This window comes from Loxodonta africana, chromosome 11 (assembly GCF_030014295.1).
Source record: "Loxodonta africana isolate mLoxAfr1 chromosome 11, mLoxAfr1.hap2, whole genome shotgun sequence".
Lineage (NCBI taxonomy): Eukaryota > Metazoa > Chordata > Mammalia > Proboscidea > Elephantidae > Loxodonta > Loxodonta africana.
In genome coordinates, this window is record NC_087352.1 from 4,469,613 (window position 1) to 4,497,472 (window position 27,860).

Sequence of the window (27,860 nt, forward strand, 5' to 3'; positions counted from 1 at the left end):
TACGCTTCCAGCCCTCCTCATCCTCTGCCTTCCCTCACCATCCTTTCCCTGCCCTCTCACTCCTCTTTGCCACTCTCCTCCCCTCCCTACCCCTCTGTTCCCTCTGTCCCGCCCCCCAGCCCGTCCTCCTCCTCCCTCCTCTTCCCCCTGCCCCTTTCCCTCCATTCCCTTCTCCCTTCCTCACACCTTCCTTCCCCTCTCACTCCTTGCCCACTGGTAGACCTGGACTTTTGGTCCCCTCTTCCAGGAAATTGCCCCCAAGGTGGGAAAGGGCTCAGGCCCTGAGGCTGAAGAGGGTTGGGAAAGAGGAAGAGACAGACAAGAACCCAGAGACCCCAAGACACTGAGGAGGCACAGAGCACTAGCCAGCGATACAGACATTTGCAGAAATGGAGACTCCAGACAACACTTCGCTTAGTAGAAACAAATTCCCTGCCCCTTCTTAAAAAAAAAAAAAAAAAAGCCTCATCCAAGAAAATGGCAGTAACACCAGCTACCAGTGCTCAGGCCAAACAACGCACACCTCATTCAACAGCAATCCTGTCTGAGTCTCCTCAACACCCCCTCCTGTCCTGCTCAGCCCCTGTCCTGTTTTTCCCTAGTAACCCATTCCGCAACTAAAGGGAGACTGTGAACACCTGAGTCATACCTCCTAAAAGCCAAAGTTCTAAGTCTTCTCCAAGGCTTACAGGGGCCTGGCTCCCTTTACCTCCCTCCTCGACTCCCTGTGGTCGCGCGCACTTCCTAGCTGCTCCACCAACACATCTGACGCTCTGTAGCCACAGGAACACCTTTCTCCCACTGATCTCTACGGCTCACCTCCCTGCTTCAGGTCTTTGCTCAAATGTCACCTCATTGAGACTGTCCCCTTATTTAATACTGCAAGCTACACCCCACCACCGTTTCCCCCACCTCTCTTACCCAGCTCTACCTTTTCCATGAAACTTATCCGTACCTACATACAAAATGTACTTAGTTGCTATGTTTATTGTTAATGTCTTCCTCTAGGATGTCAAGTCCTCAGGGGCAGGGACTTTACCTTCCACTTCTAGAACAGAGCAAGGCAGCTACTGGGTGCTCAGTATTTGTTTACTAAAACAGATTCAGAAACTGATAAGGAAAAAAGACAGAGACTTGGAACCTCCAAAACGGAGAGTGTCCTGTACACAGCTTCCCCCAGTCTGAAAGATCTCTTTAGAAATCCTAAACTGAGATTCTCAGTCCCAATTAGATGCCCAGGGGATCTATTAAGGGGCGATATCGCCCCCTGGTGGCCACGACAAAACCACCTTCCCACAATACAGGTCGCTTCTCCACAACCGATCGTCTCCGGAATCCCGAGTCTTTCGAGCCCCCAAATTCCAAAGATCGAACTGCTTATTACTCATGGTAGCATAGATGTTTTCGTTGATTAATAAGACTTATAAATTTATAAAAACTGAGAAGAGAAAACGAACGTGCTCCAGGTGAGGATCGAACTCACAACCTCGGCATCGCTCCGCCCGCACTGTCGTATAAGTACCGCGCGCTAACCGATTGCGCCACTGGAGCTCCGGCCGCACCCTTGCGCAGCGGGGTCCTTCAGTTGTTCGTGACCACGTGACCTCGTCAGACAAGCCCTGCCCCGTGTTTCATACGCAAATAAAAGTTATTTTGGCTGACCAATACGAGAAGCCGCGTGGCGAGTTCCGGATTCTCACGCTCGCTCCAAGGCCCTTGCTGTAAAAGGGAAAAGCCCGCGAGGCGCCTGGAATGTGGGGGCGTGGCCTGACCGGGACCCGCCTCCTTATGAATATTCAGCTCTGAGGAGGTGGGGCCTTAACCCTTTGCTGGCGGGCCGGCCGGAAAGCGGCCCTTCCCCCCGCGGGCAGGAACAGGATATGAGCCCGGGCGGCAGCGGGGAGGGGGAGCCCCAGGCGACCGCCCCCCGCCCCACAGCTGGAGCCGGACTCTCCCGCCCCAGATGTGGCGCCGCTGTCGCTGCAGGAGCCCCGAGCCGCCCAGAGTCACGGACCCCGGCGTCCGCAATTTCTGCACCGCCTCCTGAGAGACCCCGAAGTCCGGGCCCCCGCGCCTAGGCTGGAGGACCCCGAATATCTAGGCCCCCAGCGCCCCCTCCTGGAGGAGCCGGGCGTCCGGGGATGTCAGTCCCGCGGGACCCTAAAGGCCAAGCCTCCCGTACCCTCGTTTGAAGATCAGGATCCTGGACCCTGGAGCGCGGATTCCCGTCAGAGGTTCCCAGAAATCTGAACCCAAGACCACCAGGTTGTAGGAACTCGGGATCCAGACCCCTAGCACCCCAAGCAACCTGTCTTGGGCCGCAAAGCCCTTCACTTCAAGGGGACCCAGGAATTTGGGACCTCCCCTGCGCTCCCGCCGGGAGGTGGTTTAAGCCCCCGCTTCGAGAGTTGGGGAACTCAGGAATCCGGGCGCCCCCGGCTGTACCCAGCAGACCCAGGAATTTGGGTCCCCAGCGCCCCATCTGAGACTTCGGAGTCGAGGCTCCCGCATCCCCCATCTAGAGGACCAAGAAATTCGCACCGCCGGGCCCTCCACTCCGGTTCCCGGACTGCGGATTCGGGTTCCCGGAACCGGCGAGCCCCAAGTTCACGCCCCCGGGTCGCAGAGACCCGGCATCCCGGCTCCGCGCCTCCGCGGGGACCGCGTTACGGCCGGATAGGAACCGGGCGGCCTCGGGCCGGGGCTGGAGGCTCCGGGGAGGTGAGGGGGAGGCGAGGGGCCCGGCGGGCTGGGGGAGGGGGCGGCGCCGCGGCCGCTGAACAATGAGGGGGCGTGCCGGCGGGGGTGGGCCGAGGCGCCGGCGGGAGCTGGGGGCCGGAGGGGCGCCGGGAGGCGCTGGGGAGGCTGGCCGCTGGGCTGCTGATGGGACCGCGGAGGCCGGCTGGAGGGGGGGTCGAGGGCTCGGGGACGGCGCCCCTGCGCGCAGCCCTCGGCGGGGGAGGGAGCCGCCTGTCTGCCGGACCCTGGCATCCGGTCCCCCAGCCTCCTCCGCCTTCCCTTGGGACCCCGCGGCCTCCCGCCCACGGCTTTTCCCAGCCCTGCCCCTCACCCTCCGCTCCAGCCAGAGTCCAGACGTTCCCAGGGTCCTTGAGCCTCCTGCCGCTCTGCCTGGGGCCGCGGTGGAACTCCGGGCTTCTCCACTCCTTTGCTGTCTTAACTCGGTCTGAACTTTTCCCTCTCTTTCTGTTATCCCTACCTGTTCGCCTCTCTCTGTCGCTCTGCCTGGGTCTCCCCAGTTAGTTACACCCAGGGGCCCTTTCCAGGATTAGATTCCCAGCCCTCAATCCAGGAAGCTTGGGTGATGGGGGGGTCCCAATATCCAAACAGGGGATCTTTCTGCAGGACGCTGCTCTGAGCGCGCTCAGCCATGCCTGAGGGAGCCCACGGACTGTCCAAGTCCAGCACCAGCCTTGGGTGTAGCAGCAGAGGAGACGTGTGTGACTGTGCAGCTGTGTGTGAGACCCGATCAGGTGAGTGGGCAAGGCAGGGGTGGAGCCTGCTAGGCATTCATTCCTTCATTCGAGACGTGGGACCCCCCCACCCTCTGTGACAGGCCCAGTGCTGGGTGATGAACACACAGAGCACTAAGTGTGGTGGGGAGCCAGAGGGGGAAGCCCCCAGAAGAGTGTGTAGGGGAAAACCTTGGGGTTTGTGGGAGCCTAGAAGCACCTGATCCATCCTGGGAAGTCAGGGAAGACTTCCTGGAGAAGGGGGCGTCTAAACTGAGAACCGAAAGATTAGAAGGAGTGAGTTGGGCCAACGCAAGAAAGGGTGTTCCACACCGGAGGAACAGTATATGCAAAGACACAGAGACGAGAGAAGCATGCTTGTTTAAGTAACTGAGATTGAGTGTGACTGGAACCTGGAGTGTAAGAAGTGTGGCCGCGGGACGAGAGCAGGCTGAAAGGCTCATAATGGCCGCATTGTGAGGGCTCTGTGGATCTGAGGAGTTTGGATTTCATCCTGAGAGCTTGAAAGGGTTTTACTTGTGGGAGTGACAGGGTCAGAGAGCAGATTAATAAAGATCACCTTGGCTGACCCATGAAGGGGGATTAGACAGGAGAGAGCAGATACCTCTAGCCCAGGAAGCTGATTGGTCAGGAACTCTGGTGGGAGAGGATAGGACTGGTCCAAAGCAGGACAGTGGGGTAGGGAGGAGAAGGGGAGTCCATGGGAGGAATGTTCACCAGGCATGGGTAAGTGTGGGGGCTGAGTGCATGAAGGGCTGTGGGAGGTGGGCAGTGAGGGAGACCCTTGACCCCCTGCTCCACGCCCTCACAGCCACCACCATGGCCTCCTCCCGAGGCTCCGGGAGTGCCACATCCCTGAGCACTGTGGGCTCTGAGGGGGACCCGGCTCCAGGGCCTGCCCCAGCCTGCTCAGCATCCAGGCCAGAGCCCCTTCCGGAGCCCCCCATCCGCCTGCATCTGTCACCTGTGGGAACTACGGGTTTAGTGAAACCCTCACGGCTGGAGCGTGTGGCCCGCGAGATCGTGGAGACTGAGCGGGCCTACGTCCGAGACCTCCGCAGCATCGTGGAGGTGAGATGGTCAGGCACTCGAGGGCAAGTGGGGATCCAGGCCAGGCTGTTGGCCCCTGTAACCCAAGCCATTCTTACAGGACTACCTGGGCCCTCTGCTGGACGGCGGGGCCCTGGGCCTGAGTGTGGAGCAGGTGGGCACGCTGTTTGCCAACATTGAGGACATCTACGAGTTTAGCAGGTCAGGGGCAGGCGGGGTGCTGGCCAGTGGGGTGGGGAGCTGAGTGCCATAGCATCCCGTCCTGGAACATATTTGTGCTGTCAATGCCGGCAGGCAGGGGTCCTGATGATTGTGAGGGTCCAGAGTGGTGGGGGCGCGGGGTGCATGGGAGTCTGAGGTTGCAGACATCAGGGCGGATCTCCGTCTGGGATTGCCAGGAATCATCTGGGACCCGAAGAACATGAGAGAGTGAGGATTCGGGTGAACAACTTGTCTCAGTGTGCCTGGGACTTTCCTAGCATTGGCACTCAAAGTGTTTCGTTCCAGGAAACCCCTCAGTCCTAGGCAGACCTGGGCACTGGGTCACCGTGCTGAGGAGGAGGACGGGGCCCAAAGGCCCTGACCCTTCTCGGTGTCTTAAAAGGGTTTTTGGTTTACTGTAGGTCTGAGAATAGGGACAAGATTTCAGGGTCATGGCTTGATCTTAAGGTCGTGAGGCCCCGCTCTGGGTCTTGACTGCCACCCCCAGGCTCATGCCAGTTATGAGGGCTGTGACAGGATTTCAGGTGTCCCAGGACAAAGCCTGAGCAGGTCCCAGTCCCAGGGGACTATTGGGACGTCTGCCTCTTGGAGCTATCCTGTGCGGGGGTGGGAGAGTCCTGGGGACAGGGCTGCCCTCACCCTCGCCTCTCCCCATAGCGAGCTCCTGGAGGACCTGGAAGGCAGCAGCAGTGCGGGGGGCATTGCGGAGTGCTTCGTGCAGAGGGTGAGTGGGGAGCAGAGGGCAAAGAAGGTCTCGGAGATGGGGCTGGGGCAGGGCACACCTGAGCCAGCCTGGGGGAGTCACAGGGCACCCGGGCCCAGGGCCTGCCTGACCTGACTCCCATGTCACCCGCAGAGTGAGGATTTTGACATCTACACGCTGTACTGCATGAATTACCCAAGGTGAAGGGAAAGGAGCACCTGCTGGGCCCCTGGGGACTGATGTGCCCCCGCCCCACGGCCCATCCAGCTCCTTCCCATGCCAGACCCCGACTCTGCCCGATCCCTGGCCGCTCCCGCCCCCGCCCAGCCCTGCGCTCCCTCCCTGCTGCCACCCTGACCTGTGCTGTGCCCCCAGCTCCCTGGCCCTGCTTCGGGAGCTGGCTCTGTCTCCGCCAGCGGCCCTGTGGCTGCAGCAGCGCCAGGCCCAGCTCCGCCACTCGCTGCCTCTGCAGAGCTTTCTCCTCAAACCCGTTCAGCGCATCCTGAAGTACCACCTGCTGCTGCAGGTCAGGGGCAGCCCCTGGGGGCTGGCTGGGGGGGCAGGGCCTGATCCGGGGGGTGACCTGGGTGCGTCTGGGGTGGACGCCACGTCCTGGGCCAGCCCTGGGGGCACGGCCTCGGGAGCATCCTCTGGCTTTCTGTGCCAGACTGAGCAGGTGGGGAGGCCGCTGGTCCCTGAAAACTGGGCCAGTGTTTGGCAAAGGGTCTTGCTGGCAGTGGGGGCGGTACCAGCTGATTTCAGTTTCTGTCTCTGCGTCTGTGTCTCTCAGTGTCTCTACATCTCTCTTTCTGTGTCTCTGTCTCTCTCTGTGTCTACCTCTATTTCTCTTTCCGTCGTTCCATTTCTGTGTGTTTTTCCACCTCTTTCAGTGCCCTTCTCTCCATCACTATTTGTGTATATCTCTGTTTCTCTTCATTTATATCTGTGTCTCTTTTTTCTCTCTGTGTCTCTGCATCTGTCTCTGTGTCTCTCTCCATATCTGTGTCCCAATATCTCTTTTTTTGTGTCTTTCCATCTCTGTCTTTCTCCTTCCCGTGTCTCCATCTTTATGTCTCTTGCTATCTGTGTCTATTTCTCTGTTTCTCCATCACTCTTTCTCTCCATCTCTGTGTCCCTCTTAGTTTCTGTCTGTTTCTCCATCTCGTCTCTCTCTCTGTGTGTCTCCCGCCATCTCTGCCCCTACCTGTGTATTTCCCTGTTTCCAATCACTGCTGTTCTCTCATTCTCCCCCTCTCATTTTTGCTTCCCTCCCATGGCTCCTGGTGGCCACCTGGCAGGAGCTTGGCAAGCACTGGGCAGAGGGCCCAGACGCCAGGGGCCGCGAGATGGTGGAGGAGGCTATCGTGTCCATGACAGCGGTTGCCTGGTACATCAACGACATGAAGCGCAAGCAGGAGCACGCTGCGCGCCTCCAGGTGGCCTCAGGGTGGGGTGGGCCGGCTGGCTGGAGGGGCTCGGGCAAGGGGGCTTTCGTGGGGGTGGGTGCTTCCAAGGCAGCCTCGGAGGGTGCCTTGGATGACACATCCCTGTGCTGAACCCCCCATCTTGGCATGCGTGTGCCGCCCACCTGTGTGTGCCCCTGTGCCTGGCATACCTGGCGGGGTCCTGGCAGGAAGTGCAGCGGCGACTGGGTGGCTGGACTGGCCCGGAGCTCAGTGCTTTCGGGGAGCTGGTGCTGGAGGGTGCGTTCCGAGGTGGTGGAGGTGGCGGCCCCCGGCTGCGAGGGGGTGAGCGGCTGCTCTTCCTGTTCTCACGGATGCTGCTCGTGACCAAGCGCCGGGGGCCGGAATATACCTACAAGGGCCACATCTTTGTGAGTTCAGGGATGGGACGGGGCTAGAACATACCTACCGGTTATGGTCTGTATTGCTGTACACACGTACCTAAGGATGGCTGTCAACCAAAAAAGTCAGCAGTTTGAATCCACCAGCTGTTCCTTGGAGACCCTATGGGGCAGTTCTACTCTGTTCTATAGAATCGCTATGAGTTGGAATTGAGTCACAGCAATGGGTTTGAGTTTGGTTTTTGTAGGCTGGGGCCTACCGAGAGGAGCGACCTGGTTTAAACAGGTCCCGTTTTCCTTAGCCCGAGGGTAGGGAGCAAGGCTTATTAGGGAGGGATGAGGTCTGGCAGGGTTGGGGAGTTAGGGGAGAGGAGGGAAGGAGCCCCGAGAGCTACAAAGGAGCTCCAGATGAGGGTGAGAGGGGCTGTGAGGGAGAGCATTGCCCAGCCTCGGGGGGAGGGTCAGCAGGGGAACGGGGTTCTTCCATACAACCTCACGGGGCCCAGATATAGCTGCAAGGGCTGCATGGCAGAGTCAGGCCTCTGAGCTCCCCCCCTTCTTTGCCCCCACATCCAGTGCTGCAACTTGAGTGTGAGTGAGAGCGCTCGTGACCCTCTAGGGTTCAAGGTGTCGGACCTGACCATTCCCAAGCACAGGCACCTGTTCCAGGTGAGCACAGGGTGGGGCTGGGCAGTCAGGGCTCCCCCAGCCCCGGCCTGGCCTCATGCCTGGCTCTCTGACTCCGCCTCCCTCCCTTCTAGGCCAAGAACCAAGAGGAGAAGAGGCTGTGGGTTCACTGTCTCCAGCGCCTCTTCTTTGAGAACCACCCTGCCTCCATTCCTGCCAAGGTAAGACCTGTGCCACAGCTGGGGGCCCCCCTCTGCACTGATCACTCCCCTGTAATCCTAGAAGCCCCTCTGGGTACAAGAGAACTCTCTTGTAGTGTGATAGTACAAAGTACATATGCAGCAGGTCAGGCTGCCTGGGTTTGAATCCCAGCTCCACCATGTCCTTGCTTTGTGACCTTGGGCGAGTAACTTTACCTCCCTGGGCTCTGGACCTCGATTTCCTCACCTGAGGGAGTAAGACACTTGCTATGTAGGGTGGGGATAACTGGCCATGTAGATAACACCTGGGCCTGGGACTCAGGACTGCCGTCCCTCCCAAGTGGTGCTCAGAGCCTAGGGCCCCCTCAGCCCTTATCCTTGTCTCTTTCAGGCAAAGCAAGTTCTCCTTGAAAACAGCCTACATTGTGAGTTGGCGGCCTTGGGTTGGGCAATGTGGAAATAGAGGCATTGTTTGTAGAGGAAAATGTACTGTTAGCCCCACACTCTCCCCATAGGTGCTCCCAAAAGTAAGCTCATCCCAGAGCCCCTGACACCCCCACTTGGGTCTCCCCGACCTCGAGATGCTAAAAACTTCACCCCTGGACGGAGAAACACAGGTAAATGAGATGGGACCCTGAGTCCCAGTCCTCTGGTCCACTTCTTTCCTAGGATTCAGGAATTATATCCTGAGTCCTGGGAGAGAAGCCCTGACTGCCCTGACCCTGGAGCTGGGTTCATAACACGGGCCTGACCCTGCCTCTCCCACAGCTCCCTCCCCAGGACCCTCTACAACCCGCCATAGCCGCAGGCAGTCTGGTGAGTGCCCACCACCTCAAAAGTAAACCAGGGGCTGGGGTGGGATGTAGGCCTGACACACCGTGTCCTCACCCCAGAGCCCGCAAAGAGCCCTTTGTCATGTCTCCAGATTGGTCAGTGACTGCTCCAGCCCAGCCTGTGTCTGTCTCTCCCCAGGGGATGCCTGGGGTGGGGGGAGGCATGATGGGGGCAGCTCATCAGTTATAAGAAATAACTTTTTTCTGCCTATTACCCTTTTTCTTTCTCATCTCTCCGTCCCCAGCTAAGCCCAGACTCAAGGTAAGAAATATTCTGGGCCCAGGAGACTCCTGGGTCTGATGGAGGAAGGGACTGGAGGGGGCTTGAGTTCCAAAATCTTGAGTTTGAAGAAGAAAAGGGCTGGGGCTTAGATTCCTGCATCTGAGGGAGGAGGGCCTGGGGCCCGGACCCCTGGGTCTGAGAGACGGGGAACAGGATACTCTCGGTTCTTGCCCTCATCCCTTTTCCTCCCCACAGCATGCTGGCAGTGAGGGGGAGGTGTACCCCTCCTCAGAGTCTCAGCCTCCACCAGTTCCAGCTTCTGGACCCTCTGAGGACCTGGAGGATGCCAGACCACCCCCCCTTGACCCTTCTGGGACCTCCATCACTGAAGAAATCCTGGAGCTACTGAACCAGAGAGGCCTTCGGGACCCGGGGGTGAGCTGGTGTTCCCATCACTGCACGCTGGGATGGGGCTCAGACCAGGGACCAGGTGGCCCACCCCCCTGATACCTGGGCCTCTTCCCAGTGCCCACTGCAGACATCCCCCCACGACATTCCCGAGTTCCCCGGAGACTCTCAGGTGCCAGCCGACACCGACATCCTTGAATTCCAAGCCTTGCCCAGCCGGGACTCCTCAGAGGAGGAGGGGGAGCTGGAGGTGGATGAACGAGAACCTTCCCCGCTCCACGTCCTGGAGGGGCTTGAAAGCTCCAGTGTGGCTGAGACTGTCGACATTCCCAGCCTTCTCCAAATTCCTGACATTCCCAGCCTTCCTGAAATTCCCCAAGTTCCCCGCCTTCCCAGTCTCCCCGACATTTCCAGTGTCTTTGAAATGCCTTGCCTTCCAGCCATAGCTAACACCCCTGACATTGCCAGTCCTCCCAGCACTCCGGCCCTTCCTTGTGAGCCTCTGGCCACTAGGAGAGAACTGTTCCCTGGAAGCAATCCCAGAAAACTGAGACACCCATCCTCCGGAAGCCGGACAGGGCAGGAGGAGGATGAAGAAGGGGTAGCCTTCTCAGAGTTCATGCCCAAGGATGTCGCTGGAGGTCAGGGATTCCCCGATGAGCTGGAGCTCCGCTCTTGCTCAGAAATCCGGAGCGCCTGGCAGGCCTTGGAGCAGGGGCAGCTGGCCCAGCCAGGCTTCCCAGAGCCACTGCTAATCCTGGAAGATTCGGATCTGGCTGGAGGCAGCAGGAGTGGGAAGATGGGAGCCCCAAGTGCAGAGAGGGCTGCCTCCCGAGTGCGCGAGCTGGCCCGGCTCTACAGCGAGCGGATCCAGCAGATGCAGCGGGCTGAGACACGGGCGTCCACCAATGCCCCCCGCCGCCGGCCACGGGTTCTGGCCCAGCCCCAGGCATCCCCTTGCCTGCTTCACGAGCAGGCTGAGCCAGGTGAGGTCCAGGCGTGTGGTTGGTAGAGGTGGCCCAAGCTGTGGCATCGGCCCTGACTCCATTCTCTGTTTGCCTACAGGGCCCCTGCCTGCATTTGGACACGTACGGGTATGCGAGCTGCCCTTCCCGTTCATCTGTGCCCAGGAATCTGTCCCGCTGGGCCCTGCTACCCAGCTTCAAGCTGCCACACCTTTGTCTAAACAGGCAGCCTGCCTGGATGCCCAGGGTCCAAGTGTTTCAAATTTGCCTAAGCAGGACTATCTGGGCAGCCCAGTTACTACCCCTTTGCCTGAGCAAGGAGGCCTTCAAGATGTCCAGGTTCCGGCCACCACACTGCAGCCCAAGCAGGAAGGCCCCCCAGACATCCAGGCTCCAGCTGTTACAACTTTGCCTGATCAAGAAGGCCTCCTGGAAGTAGAAGATCCAGCCACCACTCTTTTTCCTGAGCCAAGACACCACCTGGATAGACAGGGTCTGTCTGCCATCTTTCTTCCTGAGCAAGGACACCACGTAGATCTCCAAGTTCCAGCCCCCCCAGCTTTGTCCAAACAGGGAAGTTGCTGTGATGTCATGGTTCCAGCCACCGTGCCCAGGCAAGAAGCCCACCTAGACAGCCAGAGCCCCCCCAGCCCCCCATTAACAAAGGAAGGAGGCTCCAGGGATGTTCAGATCCAAACCATCAATCCTTTGCTTAGTTATGGGAGTGGCCGGATTGATCAGATCCCAGCCAGTACCCCACTACCTTTGCCACATGACCTCACAGACATTCTAGTGCCAAGTACCACACCTGTGCCTGCAGATGGAGGCCACCTGGACCACCAGATCCCAGCCAGCGCTCCATGGTCTTTGCCACAAGACCTCCCAGACATTCGGGTATCAGGCACCACACCTGTACCTGCAGATGGAGGCCAGCTGGACTGCAAGATCCTAGCCAGTGGTCTGTCGCCTTTGCCCCAAGACCCCTCAGACATTCAGGTTCTAGCTGCCACAACTCCGCCCCAGCCACAAATCCTCACCGACATCCAGGTGCAAGCCCTCACACTTTTGCCCAAGCAGGGAGGCCTCTCAGATGTTCGGAGCCCAGATGTTGGATCTTTGCTGCGGGAGCATAGCCTTATAGACCTCCAGATCCAAAAACTCACGCCTCTGGTGGAACAGAGAAGCCTTACAAACATCCATGTTCCAGCTGCCACACCTTTGCCTGAGCAAGGGGGCTCACAAGACTTTTCGGGCCTGTCACCCACCCCAGTTCAGACCACCACGGTTTTGTCCAAGCCAGGAGGCCACTCGGTCTCTCATGTTGCCAGGTCAGAGTCTGAGGACTTGACCCCACCCCAGAGTCCCCCACCCCCCACCCGTCAACTCCTGGGCCCCAGTGCAGCTGCCCTGTCAAGATACCTGGCAGCCTCATACATCAGCCAGAGCCTGGCTCGGCGGCAGGGGCCTGGGGGAGAGGCTCCCCCAGCCTCCAGGGGCCCCTGGTCCTCCTCTGCCCCCACATCACGGGCACCTTCACCACCACCCCAGCCCCAGCCCCCGCCACCCCCAGCCAGGCGACTCAGCTATGCCACCACGGTCAGCATCCACGTTGGGGGTGGGGGACGGCTGCGGCCAGCCAAGGCCCAGGTCAGGTTGAACCACCCTGCTCTTTTGGCCCCCACCCAGAAATCTGTGGGCCCTCGAAGGGCCCAGGGAACTCCTGATGCCCCTTTCCACCTGTGAGCCAGGACGTCGGACATCCCGAAAAGCGAGGACTTCAACCGGAAGTGACAGACCCCCAGAACTCCACTCAGAAATTCAGACACTGAACGCAGGCCTAAAACTTGCTGCAGCTTTCCACCTCCTGGGACCTGCTTTGGCAAATGGCCCTTATTACTTACGGTGACACTCAACCTGGGTGGGGAAGGGGATGTCCCAAGTATTGTGTTAATTAATATGAAATTATATGTCTTACCATGCCGGAGGCAGTGTGGGATGACAGAAAACCATGAATGGGAAGGTCGGATGCGGCACAAAATCAGTGGTTGTGAAAATCGGAGGAATCTCAAACCCCTTGGAGAAGCATTGGCAACTAAACCTACTGCAGTTGGGTGTGTGATTTCAGGAGGCTTATAAACCGCCGACTCATAGGGTCGCTGAGTCAGAATCCACGGCAACGGGTTTGGTGGGTTTTTTTTAATAAACTCCTTGATGCCCATCTGGGGACCCCAAGTTAGGTCTTGCTCCAAGTCGTCCCCCTATGAGTTCATTCCCTTAGCAGTTTGGCCAGCTTGTGTCCATCCATGTTTGCATTCCTCTCACCCACCTATCTCTTCCATCTTGTTTATCCTGTCTTTTCTGCTTTATTCATCCACAACACATCCACCACCCTGCCCACCCATCTAGCCTCCGTTCCTCCTTATGTCCGTCTGTTATCCCACCTGTCCGTCTCCTCCATCCAATCTTCTCCATTCCTCCAAGTCCATCTGTACATCCATCCTGTCTAGTCACCCATCCATCCGTCAACCCACTCAACTATTTCTACCTCTATCCATGCCTCTTAAGTGGGATTTCAGACAGTCCCTTGCTAGCACTAGGGCTCATCAGGTTTGGCGCTCTGAGGAATGTCTGTCCCACAGCTGTCTGATTTCTCTTGGCAACCACTCTCCACCCCCATCTTCATGAATATCCCAATTCTTGTGCCCACCCACACACATCAGATCCCTTCACACCCTCTTTCCAGTTTGGGAACTTCTACAATGCCTCAATGTGCGTCTCCCTACTTCCCCTGAAAAATTCAGGTCATGGGGACAAAGGGCTTTTATATTAGGATCCTTCTGCCCCTCCTTCCAGCAGTGGTACCACCAGTGGGAAGCATAATTTAAGCAGTTTCCTTGGCAATAATATTAGGTTCTTTCATCAAACCCTTAACCCTTTGTGCTTTAGCATACCAAAACAACCTCCCTTGCCCTTCAGTCAACCCCCACTTTCAGTGACCCTATAGGACAGAGTAGGACTGCCCCACAGGGTTTCCAAGACTAAATCTTTATGGAAGCAGACTGCCCCATCTTTCTGTGGAACAGCTGGTTATTTCAAACCGCCAGCCTTCCAGTCAGCAGCTGAACACTTCACTGCTGCGCCCCCGGGGCTCCTTGTGTTTTAGCATATTATTTCATTTAATCTTCCCTGGAATTCTGTGGGACACCACGGAGGCATGGCTAAAAGGGTACATTCTGAGTTAGTTCAAGCCCTGTCTTTCCCACTGACTTGGTGTGTGACCCCCCCCCCCCGCCTTTGAGCCTGTTTTCTCAGTTGTAAAATGAGGACAGTGTACCTGCCTCAGGATCATTGTAAAGGCTCAGCAGGAATGACCCTCTCACTCACAAAGAACACTTGTTAAAAGCAGATTCCAGGATTTAGCCCTAACCTACTGGATCAGAACATCTAGGCCAGGGGTCTAAGAATCTGAATTTTTAGCAATCAGTTAACAAAAGCAAAAAAGCTTGCATTTACTGACTACTAAAAGGGCTTCAAACTGTTTTTTTTTTTTTTTTTTCAACCAGGGCTTCAAACTGGTTTGTCCCAAGTTGGAGAGTCTGCATTTCTAACAAGTTCCAGGGGATGTTAATGCTGCTGGTTAGGGACCAACTCTGAGGACCGCTAAGTGGAGCCCAAAACCAAACTCTTTGCAGTCAATTCTGACTCATAGGACCCTACAGCACATAATAGAGCTGCCCCATATGGTTTCCAAGGACTGGCTGGTGGATTTGAACTGCAAACCCTTGGGTTAGTAGCCGAGCTCTTAACTACTGTGCCACCAGGGCTCCACTAGTAGAGAAGTGTTCTCAAATTTTCTTATACCTAAGAATCACCTGGGGATCGTGTTGAAATGTAGATTCTGACTCAGTGTACCTGGGGTGGAAACGCAAGTTTTCAGCAGGGGATCAAACCGGAATAAACGAGTTCAAAGCCCTGGTCCTAGCTGCATACAAGTTTTACAGTCTCTTGATATGAACTGATTCAATCTTCACAACATTCCTAAACAGCAAGCGAGGGTGGCTTTTATTTCAGAGATGAGGAAACTGAGGCATAAGGATAAGTCACACAGCTAGGAAGGGGCAGAGCTAGGATTTGAACTCACAGCCTAGCTCAAGCCTGTGCTCTCATTTATGTGCCGAATGCCCTACTGTACCAGTATTATTTTTGCTGCTGGGGGCACGAGGGGGAGCACTTCCCTGCCCACGTGAGGTTTACAGCTTGACCCTCTAACAGCCCCACGTGATCCTGGTAATTAGCCGGGTAGCTGGTCCAAAGCCTGGGCTGGTGAATGTCGACTGTAGCTTTTATTCACTCATTACTTCCCGGGGTCAACAAAATGGCCACAGCGGTGGGCTCAAGTGTATCGATGACCATTGAGCTGGCGCCGGACCAAGCTCTACACCAGCCTTCAACCTGTAGAACGCCCACTGTGCACCAGGGCCTGAGGCCCCCAGCGGCTGGGGTGTCCCCAGACTCCCCAGGGCCGTCGGGTCACTGGAGCTGGCCTTTGCCTCCTCCGCCCCAGCTGCACATTCCTGGCTGAAGGGAAGTTCCCAGCCTGGCCTGGGCTCCCAGCGGCGCCAGAATTCCCGGCATTCAAGGAGGCGGCAGGGAGGAAGAAAAGGGCTATCTCCTCCAAGGCCTGGAGCAGGGAAGGAGAGGAGCCCCTTGTCCTCTCCGAATGTGTCCCAGCTGTGCCTCCGGGAGGGCGCCAGGACCTTCACTAAAACGGGCTCCAGAGAGCCCGAGTGCCAGGCCTGCTTTAGCACACCCTTCCTGTTCTCTGCTCCTGAACTCCACTCCCTGCCCAAGTCCTACCCCTGCTTCGTGGCCCCAGGTCCAGCGTCCTCAGGAGTACCTTTCTCACTCTTCCCCCAGCCTGTCTAAGCCATTGCCTTTATAGCTGCAGCTGAAGGTGCTCAGCAGTGCCGTTACCTCCTTGGAACACTGCTGCCCTCCCTGGGACACTCAGGCTAATGCCAGCTAAAAGGTAGTTAACCGGAGTTCCAACTCCAGCTCTAGCATAGCATTTGGTGAGTCGCAGAACGTGACCTTGCCCCCAGGCCTGCTTCTTCATTTGTAATCCTTGTATACTGTCACCTCCCCCACAGGGATGGTGTGAGGACGTACCTAACAATTCTTAACGTGGCACCTAGCTGGTATGCTTCAGCCCCACCTATGGCTGTTAAGACTCTCTTTAGGATGCTCTACACCACTGCTGTCCAGTACAACTGTCCTGGAAGGTGGGAATGTCCTGTTATCTATGTGGCCCAACACGTGGCTGTGGAGCACTTCGTGTGCCTACCATGTTGGATACTGCAAAAAATACATAAATGGAAACTAGATAGGCACGGAGTGACTCAAGCTCAAGTTCCTGCTTCTATAAACCAAATTTGTGAAACTTTCCTCTTAATCACCTTTCAAGTGTGGTATCACATTCTCCCCTACACCCTCAGCAATCACGTGGGACCCCACCACGGGGGGATGGGTGCAGTCACGTAGAAGCCCATTGGCAGGGGGGAGGATAGGTGTGAGGTGTCCAGGTTGGCTGCCCCAGCTGGTGTGGAGGCAGACGGACCGCCATGAACCTCACCAGGTGATTTGCCATTCAAGTCATTATGGACCCACTCCTCCACCAGCAGCAGCTACCACACCGACTGTCTGGCTCCATGGGGGTAGAAAGTGGGTTGTGGTTACTGGGATGGCCACAGCACAAGGCTAGTGCAGATGAAGACAGAAAAACTACCACCCTAAGCATAGCCAGAGCTGCTTTAAGATGGCGGGGGAGGGCCTTTCCTCAGGAAGTTACTGGTCACACCCTGAAGGATGAAGCAAACAACGGCAACAAGAATGGGGCTGCAGACCAAGAAGACTGCCACAAAGACTGAGAAAAAAAATGAAAGGAGGCTGGCATGGCCTGGACTAGAGAGGTCAGAGGGAGATTTCTTAAACTCACACATGCCTCCCTCCCCGCCATGGCTGTTACAAGCTGTTCCCCCCTTACTGGGCCTCCTGCTAACCACACTGCAGGCTGGCAGAGAGAAAACCTCCTTGCCAACCACAGGCACGGCCCTCAGTCGCAGATTTCAGGTTCAACCGGGCATTTCCACTTCCCTTTCTTCATTACGTCTTCCTATCGTTAAAGATGACTGACTGCCCACAATTCCTCTGTTCTTCCGACGTGCCATTAAAATAAAAGTAAAGGAAACAAAGATGTCCAAACGGCTGTAAAGAACCTACTAAGTCAGAAATGCCTCCCAGTCATGGTGGGAGGAAGTGGTGTGTCCAGTGGCTAATCCACGAGGGAATGACTATTTTGTAAACACAGACCTGCACAATGGTCCTCACACATCAGTTTCATCACAGAACTGTCCAGACAGAATGTGCATCGAGATGGGGTTTTCCTGAGTGACTGACCAGGGAACATCCACTCTTTAAAATCGTTGTGCTAAATCACCTATAACTAAGAGTGTGACTATTAAATTTTATTTTTCTACTGACAAAAAGTCACAATAAAGGTTAAGACTTTGTGGGGAAAAAAAAAAGAACAAAGGAATAGGAAAAAAAAAAAGAAAAAACATGTAAACCTCTAACGGCACCCCACCTACCCAGCCAGCTCTGCAGTCACTAGCAGCCCAGAACCACCTCCAGCTCCCTAGGCTCTCCTGGATGTCACAGGAGAGTGAGACCCACCTGTTCCCATCCTTCCACACTAACTTGAGTGGTGGCTTCTGGAAAAGACTAAAGTCCAGGCTGGGTAAGGGCTGAGAGCATTTCCTGCACTTTGTCTAATAAAAGACCCCCCTGACGCACCCACAGACGATCACGGCATAGTCTTTGAACCTTAAAATTCCATAACCCTTGTTTATTCCAAAGGTGAACCCCGTTCGTCGTGGTGGGTTATCGGTAGGATTTCTGGTAGCGAGCGCGGGCACCAGGACCCCCGAACTTCTTGGACTCACAGCGTCGGGGGTCAGCCACTAGCAGTGTCCGATCATACTGGATGAGGATATCTTTGATTTCCTTCTTGGAAGCCTCATCCACATCTGGGGAAGAGAAAGTTTAGGTGAGCAGGGAAGGTCCTCTTACTTTCTGCAATTCCGAAGCCAGAGCTGGTCCTCAACTTGCACACACCCCCCACCCCACAAGCCATCTGATGGGAAGGACCCACTCTTGCTTACATTTCTGGTAATAAGCAACCAAGGCTTTGGAGATGCACTGGCGTATTGCTGTGGGAAAGATTCACACGAAAAAGGGCATGTGAGCTGCCTGAAGGCCAAAGACTAGGCCTTGCCACCCCCCCCCCCACCAAGTGTCCAGGTCCCAGGACTCACCATAAATCTGGGCCACGTGACCGCCACCCTTCACACGGACGCGGATGTCCACACCGGCAAACCGTTCTTTGCCCAGAAGCAGAACAGGCTCTAATAGCTGGAAGAACAAGGAGAAAGAACAGGGCTTTGGGTCACAACCTGGGTGGCTGGGCCACATCACTACGAATCCCTCCTTTCCTTCCACATAGCTTCTGTCATCAGTCTTAAAGTACTAGTGGAAGGGGGATGAATTATCACCCTGAGCCCCTCTAGGAAGCCAAGGAGTCAGTGAGGATTTGAAACAGCCAGGTAAAAGACTGGTGAAATGGGAAGAAATGAAAAAAAAAAAGAAAAAAAATCAAGCTGGAGTCCTTCCTGTGTTTGTCCCTCTCCGGGTCCCACAGCTCCCATCTTCAAGACTGGTTCTTAGAACGCTGACATTTTAGTTCAACAGTAAGGAAAATCTGTGCGACCACCAAGGCTGCCTCTGAGAGGAGAAAGCCACTCCTGGGCTGCATCAGGTGGCTTCTCTAGGTTCCATACATTCCCTGTGAAGCCTCACACTGAGCTCCAAAAAAACTACAATTATGCTACAAACCTATGGCATACTCTCCCCTCCCTTCTGCTTTACCTGTTTTAGGTCTCCTCCCATAGGAAGCTCGACTTGACCCATCTCCACCCAGGTTTGAGTCAGAAGGTTCCTTTAGGTCCCCCCACGCCAGCCCTGACCCCTCTGGATTAGTGTCTTCTCATGAATCTAGTCTGTCTCCCCCTCCGGACTAAGAGCTCTGAAAGGGCAGGGCCTGGGGTCGTCTGGGTCACCACTGCATCTTGAATATCCAACACAGGGCTGTGGGTGTACGAAGCCTTCAAATAAACAAGCCAGTAACAAGAAAACACTGATACTGAAAATGTTAGACAAGGTAATCTCAGGCACTACCCTATTAAAGTCTTTAATACTGACGTTGCAACGTATTTCTACCCAAAATATGTATTTAAAAAGAATATGTTCTCATACGTGCCAAACAGTTTACCCACAGAATCTAATCCATCCCCGAATCTAATTTATCCTCCTAACTGCCCTACAAGCTAGAATTTACTTCCATTTTACAAATGATGAACCCAAGCGACTTGCCTCAAGAAACATGGCTAGGAAAGGCAGAAATCATTTTAAGCCAAATAAACTTGGGCCTTGGGGCCAGGCCTTGAAAACGAAAAGAAGTAGAACAACCCTTTTCACAACCAAGTATTTAAATAAATCCATATTTGGTTCCTACTCTTTTAACGCTTAATGAGTATCTCATCTACAAGCTCCAGCCCATTTTAGATACCTGAGATTTACCAGAAACAAAACATTGATTCCTGTCCTTAGGGAGCTTACTCTCCACAAGCCAAAAGCGATAAATTGTACACAAGATACACGACCCTCATTACCTTACTACCAAAAAATTAAACCAAAAAAATATGAAAAACCAAACCCAATGCCGCCAAGTCGATTCCGACTCATAGAGATCCTATAAGACAGAATACAAGCGCCCCATAGTTTCCCAGGAGCGCCTAGTGGATTCAAACTGCCAACCTTTTAGTTAGCAGCTGTAGCACTTAACCCCTACACCACCACAGTTTCCAAGAAATTAGCCTCATTAATTCTAGTACCGCCCTGCTACCCAGTTCCCAGCTGGGGCTGCTTCCAAATAACAATTTTCAAAGCACCTCCAACACCCACTCTTTCACTCTTAAACTCCGCTTTTACTACATTTTCTGAATTTCAAGCTTAGTTCTATCACGAAATACTGTCCTTCCGACCTCGCCTCAGCCCCTTCACATTCCGTCGTTAATACCAGATCCCTCCGCAGCAAGGTTCACAAACTCCAAAGCCCAAATGGGCTTTATCATTTCCGTCCCCAGTGCCCTCCACTCAACCCAAACGCCCAACCTCCATCCCGGCACCTTGTACTGCAATGTGCGCGGCTCGATCATCTCCAGGGGCCGTCCGTTCACCTTGATGAGGCCGTTGCCCCTCTTGCAGTGCGCCACGGCTGTGGCGGTCTTCTGCGGAAAGCGAGAGGCAGAGAGCGGGGCCGCTTGAGTTCCGGGCCCCACCTCTCAGGCTGACTCCAGGCCCCTGCCCACCGGCCTCTCCCAGACCCCAGCCTCCCCGGGCCCGTCCCAGGGGGCGCCCGATCCACCTTGCGCCCGAAGACTTGTACAGACTGCAACGGACCCTTGGACGGCATGGCCGATGGCGTAGACGAGAGCTCCTCACCACGCGGCGATGCAACCAGAAAAAGGAAGGCGCGGCGAAAACCCTGCCGCTTTTCAGGATCTGCGCAGGCGCATTGATCGCTACGTCGCAACCAGAGGAGGTTTTACGGATCACGTACGCCAGGGGGCGGGGCCTCGGATCAGTGGCGGGAAGGTGGATCCTGGGAACGGAAGGGGCGCGGTCTTGGCTATGGAAGGGGCGGGGCCTGAAGAGCGACATACGCAGAGGAAGAAGTGAGGCGAGACGGAGCTGTCGCTCAGCCTCGGCTCTCATTCGTCCCCGGCGGTTCTGCCGCTTTAATATTCTCTCTCTGATCCCTGTATTATCGGTTCTCATCCTCCTCTAAAGACCCCCATACACTCCCCGGTAATCTTTCGTCCCTCTGGACATCGTCCTCCCAGAATCCCCCTTCTTCAAAGCCTCTCTCCCCCTAGAATTCACCTTTCACAGAACCCGTCTCCCCACGTCTGTCAGTTTGTCATCCTGTAGGAGCTTGCGTGTTGCTGTGATGCTGGAAGCTATGCCATCGGTGTTCAAACCCAGCAGGGCCACCCATGGCAGACAGGTTTCAGCTGCCCTTCCAGACTAAGACTAGGAAGAAAGACCTGACAATCGACTTCTGAAAAGAGCCAGTGGAAACCTTATGAATACCAGCAGAACATTGTCTGATGTAGTGTGGAAGATGAGCCCCTCAAGTTGGAAGGCACTAAAGTAGAGGGTCAGCAAAAAAGAGGAAGACGCTCAAGATGTATTGGCACAGTGGCTTCAACAGTGGGTTCAAGCATAGAAACGATTGTGAAGCTGGCGCAGAACCGGGCAGTGGTTCACCCTGTCCTACGTAGGGACGCTGTGAGTCAGAACCAACTCGAGGCATCTAACAACAACAGGACCTGTCGCAAGATCTTCCTCCCTCTCAGAACCCCAAAGTCTACTTTCTGTAGAATTTCCTTCCCTTCAGAATCTCCTCTTTGCAGCAAGTACCTCGTCTGGAATTTTCCTCACCTGGAACCTTATTCTCAGAGACACTGCGATAGCCCTCTCTTCAGGGTCCCTAAAAACCCATTGCCGTCGAGTCGATTCTGACTCACAGTGACCCTATAGGACAGAGTAGAACTGCTCCACTGGGTTTCCAGGGAGTGGCTGGTGGATATGAACTGCCGACCTTTTGGATAGCAGCCAAGCTCTTAACCACTGTGCCACTCAGGGTCCCTCCCCTGGCTAGGTACCTTTTTCCAGAACCTCCAAAATCATGTCTTCACTCTCTCCCCCCAAATCACTCTCTTCTCCAGGCCTCCTCTTCACAGAGCTCAGCAACCCCAGGATTGGGTTGCCCCCCTGGTTCCCCAGCAGACCTGCCCCACTCAGGATGCACCCTTCCCAACCAAGAAGCTCCTCTCTTGGGGCTAAGGGGAGACTGGGGTTGCCTCAGTTTGTCTGGAAGTACAGGGTCTGGGGTCCAAGGTTCCAAGGGGTGTGGCAACTCACCTTGGGCCTGAATGGTGGAGACAGGGTGGAGAGAGGAGGCCAGGTCTGAGGCTAAAGGGAGGCACCTGCAGCCCACAGTCCAGCTGCAAAAGGGTGAGAGAGGGAAAGGGACCGGGGGAGGGAGGAAGGGAGCCTACAGAGGCAGACCTGGAGGGAGAGACACACACACATGCAGCACAAGAGAGAGAGAAGCACACATGGAGAAAGAGAGAAAGGCGAAGATGGGCTCAACGGAGAAAAGGAGGAAAAAGAGAGACATCAGGTAAGTCAGAGATGGACCCAGAAAACACAAGTCCAGTAAAAAAAAAAAAAAAAACCCACTGCCATTGAGTTGATTATCGACGCATAGCGACCCAATACAGGGACTCAAAGTCAGGCCAACAGCCAAAGAAAGAAAAGGCAACCAGACAGATACAGTCAGGCATGAAGATTCCCAGACACCAGACAGAAATAAAAAGGAGAGCAGAGACCCCCAAATACCACCTGCAGACAGATAAAGTCTAGCTAGCACAGGTATTTTCCCACAAAACACATCTTAGGCTACAGAGACAGACAGACCACGAATGCTGTCCTGCCACTTGGACCTGGTGAGGGGGAGGGTCCCAAACTCTCCAATCTCCCACACCCTTGCTAAGTGTTCTGTCTTTCTTGAGCCTGGGGGCGGGGGTCAGGGAGCCCTCTGACCCAGCTCTGTCTACTCTGGGGTTACCACCGCCCCCAGCCTCTCAGGGCACATTCCTTGAACATCTGTGATTCGAGTGGAGCTGGAGGGAGAGGCAGGGGGCAGTTCCCTCCACCCATTCCAGTCTTCCAACCTGCTCGTTTTCTCTGTACCTCTCCCTCCAGGATCCTGGGCCAAGGGCCGGAAAAAGTCTAGGAGAGGGCAGGGTGCCCATGTGGCCTCTCTGGACCATCCTCCTGCCAGTGCAACCCTTGGGGGGCCTGGGGCCCCCCTCTGCTCTCTCAGATTTTTATCAAGACGATTCTGGTGAGGAGGAGGAGGGGCAGGGGTGGGAGGGGAGATCCAGCAGACCGGGACAGGCTAGTGGGGGAGGGGGCGGGGACACGTTTGAGGAAGGGTCAGGCTCTCCCTCTCCAATTCCTGATTCTCCCTCCTTCTCCCAAATTGTAGGGAAACAGAAATGATGGCACGCTCTACACCCCAGATGATCTCTCAGTGAGTGTTTTATTAGCTCTTTACTGAAGCTGGAAGTTTAGGAGGAATCCACTAGAGTCTGTGAACTCACTTGCATGTCTGCTTAGGGGTTCAAGGTAGGAGGCAGCGGGGCTGCTCTGGCTGCTCAGCCCCAGCCTTGACAGACGGTACATTGTTAACTGCTGACTCCAGCACCTAGAACAGTGATTGGCACAGAACAACAGCAGTGATGATGACGATGATTGCAGCTACACTTCTTAGGTATCAGGTGCCGTCAAGTCGGTTCCGACTCATAGCGACCTTATGTACAACAGAAAGAAACACTTGCTCGGTCCTGAGCCATCCTCATGATCGTTGCTATGCGTGAGCCTGTGGTTGGGGCCACTGTGTCAGTCCATCTCATTGAGGGTCTTCCTCTTTTTCACTGACCCTCTACTTTACCAAGCATGATGTCCTTCTCCAGGGATTAGTCCCTCCTGACAACACGCCCAAAGTATGTGAGACGTAGTCTCACCATCCTTGCTTCTAAGGAGCATTCTGGTTGTACTTCTTCCAAGACAGATTTGTTTGTTCTTTTGGCAGTCCATGGTGTATTCGATGTTCTTCGCCAACACCACAATTCAAAGGCGTCAATTCTTCTATGCTTAAGGAGTGCTAACCCTGTGCCGGGAGCCGTGGTGGTGCAGTAGTTAACAGCAATGGCTGCTAACCAAAAGGTCAGCAGTTCAAGTCCACCAGCCACTCCTTGGGGCAGTTCTACTCTGCCCTATAGGGTTCCTATGAGTTGGAATCGACTTGACGGCAATGGGTTTTATCCTGTGCCAGGTGCTGGTCTAAGTCCTTTAAGGTCTGTAGTTTATTTTCTTTTCATACCAACCCTATGAGATAGACAGGGCCACCATGTCTGGGCCTGAAGACTGAACACAGCACAAGGACCCCACATCTACAAGGATAGTATTCACATCCTAGATGTTATGGATTTGTACAGAAGATGGCAGTGACGTGTCTTGTTCTAACAAAATCAGCACATTATGGCACTTTTTCCAACATTTAGAAATGCCTTAAGGAGGAAGGATCTTTTTCTGACTTGTACAAAGGTACCTTATGGGCTAGTGTTGGCCCTGAAGGTAGGGGTTATTCTGAACCCTGTTTTACAAAGGAGGAAACAGGCCCAGTGAGGTGAGGGGGCTTGTCCCAGGCCACAAGTCAGAAGCCCTGAACCCACTGTTGTTGGGTGGATTCCGACTCATGGCGACCCTGTGTGTTTACAGAGTAGAATTGAGTTCCATAGGGTTTTCTTGGCTATAATCTGCCGAAGCAGATTACCAGGCCTTTCTTCGGGGCGGGTTCAAACACCAACCTTTAGGTTAGCAATTTATTGCAAACCGCTTGCGTCCTCTAGGGAACTTGTCAGACGCTCTGGAGGTGGAGATTTCAGATTGGCCTTCTGCAGAGACTCCAGTCCCCTCTGGCCCCACAGGTGTGTCCTGCTGAGACTCCAGGCTGCTTCAGGCTGGAGCTGTCTGTGGTTAGGTTCGAGGAGAGTCCATCCGTGGGGATTGTTGTGTTCCGGCTGCAGCGCCTGCTGGATGCTCTCGGGTCCCAGCTGTGGGTGGCCAGCCAGGGCCCTTGCCCACCCTGTGAGAGACACCCCCAGAGACCTATCCCCCTCTTTCTGGCCAAGCTCTTGGAGTTATTACAAGGGGCTTGTGCCCGACACCTGCCAGCAGCATGAGTCTTGGAGGATAGACTCTCAGGTACCTGAGGAAAGGCTGGGTGAGAAGAGGTGGGAGGAGACTTGACTCCCAGCCTCAACTCCCAAACCCAAGCCTTCTCCTTCTAGGCCAGAGAGCCCCACCTGGAGCCCGGGAAGAGAGGAGACCACCCAAACCCACTGCCATAGAGTCGATTCCGACTCATAGGGACACTACAGGACAGGGTAGAATTGCCCCACAGGGTTTCTAAGACTGTAAGTCTTTATGGAAGCAGACTGCCACATCTTTCTCTTGCAGAGTGGCTGGTGGGTTTGAACAGCCAGCCTTTCGGTTAACAGCCAAGCGCTTAACCACTGTATTACCAGGGCTCCTTGAAAAGAGGAGAGAGGGAGGAAAATAAGGTAACCTCTGAAGCCCGAGGTCTCTGACCTTCCGGGGCAGGAGGTTAGGTCAATTAGCCTCATCTGGCCCCCAATCTCCTTCTCTTTCAGATTCTCTTCTCCCAGGAGAGGACAGAGCATTGCACAGGTGGCCTCTAAGCTCATCTCCATCCCTTGAGGCCTGGGAAATTTCTGTGACTCACATCCCTGGTTTCAAATAATTACCATCTGGAGAACTTTCAAGAAATACTGATGCCCAGGCCCCAGCTTGGTTAGCCAGAGTCCGGGAGCTAAAATGATGGGCTCAAGCATAGCAATGATTGTGAGGATGGCGCAGGACCCGGCAGCGTTTCATTCTTTTGTACATAGGGTTACTATGAGTTGGAACCGACTCGACGGCACCTGACAATAACAACAATAAAAGGCCTGAGCCCAGAGGTTTTGCTAATTGGTCTCTGGTGGAGCCTGAGGGTCTGTACTTTTTTGAGGTATAGTTTGCATACAGTAAAACGCACCCATTTTAAGCCTACGCTTCAACACGTTCTGACTAACGTGTACACACTGCCACAATCCCGATAGGACGTTTCCATCACCCCAAAAGGTTTTCTCATGGAGTCAGTCCTTATCCCAGCCCTGGACGCCCACTAGTCTGCTTTCTGTTTGTAGAGACTGGTTTTTCCTGTTCTAGAATTTCAGACGAATGGGATCATACCATACATCCCCTCGTGTCTGGCTTGTTTTGTGCAGCATGTTTTTGAGAGTCACTGATGTTGTGTATCGGTTAGTTCCTCTTCTTGCTGAGCAGTATTCCATTATACTGATGTACCACAGCTTATCTTTTCTCCTCGTGAGGACACTTGGGTTGCGTCATGGATTGAATTATGTCCTCCCAACAATGTGTATCGATTTGGCTGGGCCATGATTCCCAGTACTGTGTTACTGTCACCCATTTTGTGACTGTAATTTTATGTTAAAGAGGATTAGGGTGGGATCGTAACACCACCCTTACTCAGGTCACATTCCTGATCCACTGTAAAGGAAGCTTCCCTAGGGTGTGGCCTGCACCACCTTTTATCTCTCAAGAGATAAGGGAAGCGAGCAGAGAGTTGGGGACCTCATACCCACAAAGAAGCACCTAGAGCATCCTTTAGACCCAGGGTTCCTGTGCGGAGAAGCTCCTAGCCCAGGGAAAGATTGGTGAGAAAGACCTTCCTCCAGAGCCCACAGAGAGAGAAAGCCTTCCCCTGGAGCTGACACCCTGAATTTGGACTTTTAGCCTACTTTGCTGTGAGAAAATAAACTTCTCTCTGTTAAAGGCATCCACTTGTATTTCTGTTACAGCAGCACTAGATGGCTAAGACAGGTTGTTTTTAGTTTGGGAGGCTATTATGCATCTCTCTCTGTCTCTTTTTACACTTTCCAAGTATTCTACCGTGCTGCCAGAGTTGGGAGCTGAGAACCACTAACAGCCTGAGGAAGGACTTTCCATGGGGGGAAAATGACCGTTTGCGCTCTTTCCTGGAGTAAACACCTTTCTGCAGCAGCGTGCAGTCAACAGACTCTCTACGCAGAATCTTGCTGTAAAGAGCTGCTGTTGAAAGCCTCTGGACAAGTCTTGTTCAATGTGCCCAGCCCCTCCCCACTCTATTGTAGGTTCAATTTTGGGATTGTTGGGTTGGGATGGGTGTGCTTATACCGAAAGGGACCTGTGGTATATGCACTCCCTGGCAGCTGAGCTGCTGAGCCTGCTGCTGTCCCCAATTGTCGCCACACCACATTCCCGTGTAACTATGTGTATATTAAATTTCTGTAAATTGAGTCCAGCTGTCTCATTGCATATGTGAGAAATTTTAGCAATGTGTTCTAAAAGCTTTTTTTTTTATTCCTCCAGCAGGTTAACTTTTCCTGTTTCTCCCTTATATCTGTTCTCTTTACCACCTGTCTGACAAATAATCACTGATGCATAAATTCATATTTAAACGAATTTAGGGAGACTGCAAGGAAAAAACAAGAGCTTTGGGGGTCACCTTGGGGTGAAGTCCTGGGTCTGTCACTTTACAGCTAGCTTATTTTTCTGAGCTTCAATTTCTTCCTCTACAAACTGGGGTATATACCTCTGTGACGTAAATGCACTAAACTACTAACCTAAAAGGAGCCCTGGTGGTGTAATGGTTAAGCACTGGGGTGCTAACCGAAGGGTTGGCCGTTCAAACCCACCAGGCACTCTACGGGAGGAAGACCTGGAAATTTACTCTTGTAAAGATCACAGCCTAGGAAACCCTATGCAGCAGTTTTGGGAGCCCTGGTGGTGAAGTGGTTAAGTGTTTGGCTGCTAACCAAAAGGTTGGCAGTTCAAATCCATCCTTGGAAACCCTAGGGGCAGTTCCAGTCTGTCCTATAGGGTCACTATGAGTCGGAATCAACGCCACAGCAATGGGTTTTGGTTTGGTTACTAACCTAAAGGGAAGCCTGGCCGTGCAGTGGGGTTGGCGATTGGAACTCACTGAGCGGCTCTGCAGAAGGCTTGCCGATCTGCTTCTGTTAAGATTACAACCCAAAACCCGTGCGGACCTCAGTTCTACTGTGTAACACACGGGCTCGCTATGAGTCGGAGTCTACTCCACCGCAACTGGCAAATCAAGCATGTGAAGTCTTCTTGATTATTGTTATTACTTGCTAATTTCCTGCCTCCTGACAGCATTTTTTTTTTTTTTTGACAGCATGGCACGCCGTGTTAGCGGCTTGAACTAACAAATAAATAGCGCATTATATTCAAGTTCGATTTCCAAGCTGGAAGGACCCAAAAATCTGACCTCGGACGGGGGGCGGGAGCGAAAGGGTGGGGCGAGGCGTGGGGAAGCCTTTCCCTGCTCTTGACCCTCCCAATATGTCAGCTCCACGTTATGCATTACGACAGCGTGCCACTCTCAAGATGGCGCCCCGGAAGTGCGTCACCCGGGGCAAGCCCCGGAAATCTCGC

General features: G+C 54.4%; 2 protein-coding genes, 1 non-coding gene and 1 pseudogene across 6 annotated transcripts; 2 read left to right on the forward strand and 2 right to left on the reverse strand.

Moving 5' to 3' along the window:
• Positions 1–1,458: 1,458 nt before the first annotated feature.
• On the reverse strand, positions 1,459–1,551 carry TRNAI-UAU (transfer RNA isoleucine (anticodon UAU)). Its single transcript is given in 2 exon segments — positions 1,459–1,494; positions 1,514–1,551. It is a non-coding gene; the product is annotated as a tRNA-Ile (tRNA).
• Positions 1,552–1,933: 382 nt separating this feature from the next.
• Positions 1,934–20,168, forward strand: PLEKHG2 (pleckstrin homology and RhoGEF domain containing G2). Of its 4 annotated transcripts, none has more exons than XM_064293631.1 (18): positions 1,934–2,721; positions 3,364–3,491; positions 4,303–4,562; positions 4,642–4,742; positions 5,421–5,487; positions 5,620–5,666; positions 5,842–5,992; positions 6,765–6,902; positions 7,100–7,300; positions 7,847–7,939; positions 8,032–8,118; positions 8,489–8,522; positions 8,613–8,714; positions 8,866–8,913; positions 9,176–9,192; positions 9,409–9,588; positions 9,680–10,547; positions 10,627–20,168. In XM_064293631.1, exons 2-18 carry the CDS (start codon positions 3,389–3,391, stop codon positions 12,267–12,269), a joined length of 4,140 nt encoding a protein of 1,379 aa, XP_064149701.1. In that variant the 5' UTR covers positions 1,934–2,721; positions 3,364–3,388; the 3' UTR covers positions 12,270–20,168. The 4 variants fall into 4 exon arrangements, 3 of the variants coding, with proteins under 3 accessions (XP_064149701.1, XP_064149702.1, XP_064149703.1); XR_010323306.1 differs by lacking the exon at positions 1,934–2,721 and having other exon boundaries at positions 2,953–3,491; positions 10,627–12,711; positions 14,090–20,168; XM_064293632.1 differs by lacking the exon at positions 1,934–2,721 and adding an exon at positions 2,953–3,182.
• On the reverse strand, positions 17,402–20,189 carry RPS16 (ribosomal protein S16). The gene is made up of 5 exons (XM_003420774.4): positions 20,068–20,189; positions 19,829–19,930; positions 17,900–17,996; positions 17,747–17,794; positions 17,402–17,611 (listed from the first exon to the last, which is right to left on the reverse strand). Exons 1-5 carry the CDS (start codon positions 20,113–20,115, stop codon positions 17,466–17,468), a joined length of 441 nt encoding a protein of 146 aa, XP_003420822.1. The 5' UTR covers positions 20,116–20,189; the 3' UTR covers positions 17,402–17,465.
• LOC111748040 (uncharacterized) lies at positions 20,154–27,754 on the forward strand (annotated as a pseudogene).
• The last annotated feature ends 106 nt before the right edge of the window (positions 27,755–27,860 follow it).

Bases quoted from the DNA above. Each gene is read 5' to 3' on its own strand.
- PLEKHG2 (XM_064293631.1), top strand. From the start codon at position 3,389: ATGCCTGAGGGAGCCCACGGACTGTCCAAGTCCAGCACCAGCCTTGGG. The intron at 4,743-5,420 runs GTCAGGGGCAGG...CTCTCCCCATAG, and splicing joins GACATCTACGAGTTTAGCAG to CGAGCTCCTGGAGGACCTGG. The intron at 8,715-8,865 runs GTAAATGAGATG...CCTCTCCCACAG, and splicing joins CCCTGGACGGAGAAACACAG to CTCCCTCCCCAGGACCCTCT.
- RPS16 (XM_003420774.4), bottom strand. From the start codon at position 20,115: ATGCCGTCCAAGGGTCCGTTGCAGTCTGTACAAGTCTTCGGGCGCAAG. The intron at 19,931-20,067 runs GTGGATCGGGCG...CGCTTTCCGCAG, and splicing joins TACAAGTCTTCGGGCGCAAG to AAGACCGCCACAGCCGTGGC. The intron at 17,997-19,828 runs GTGCCGGGATGG...TTGTTCTTCCAG, and splicing joins CGCGCACATTGCAGTACAAG to CTATTAGAGCCTGTTCTGCT.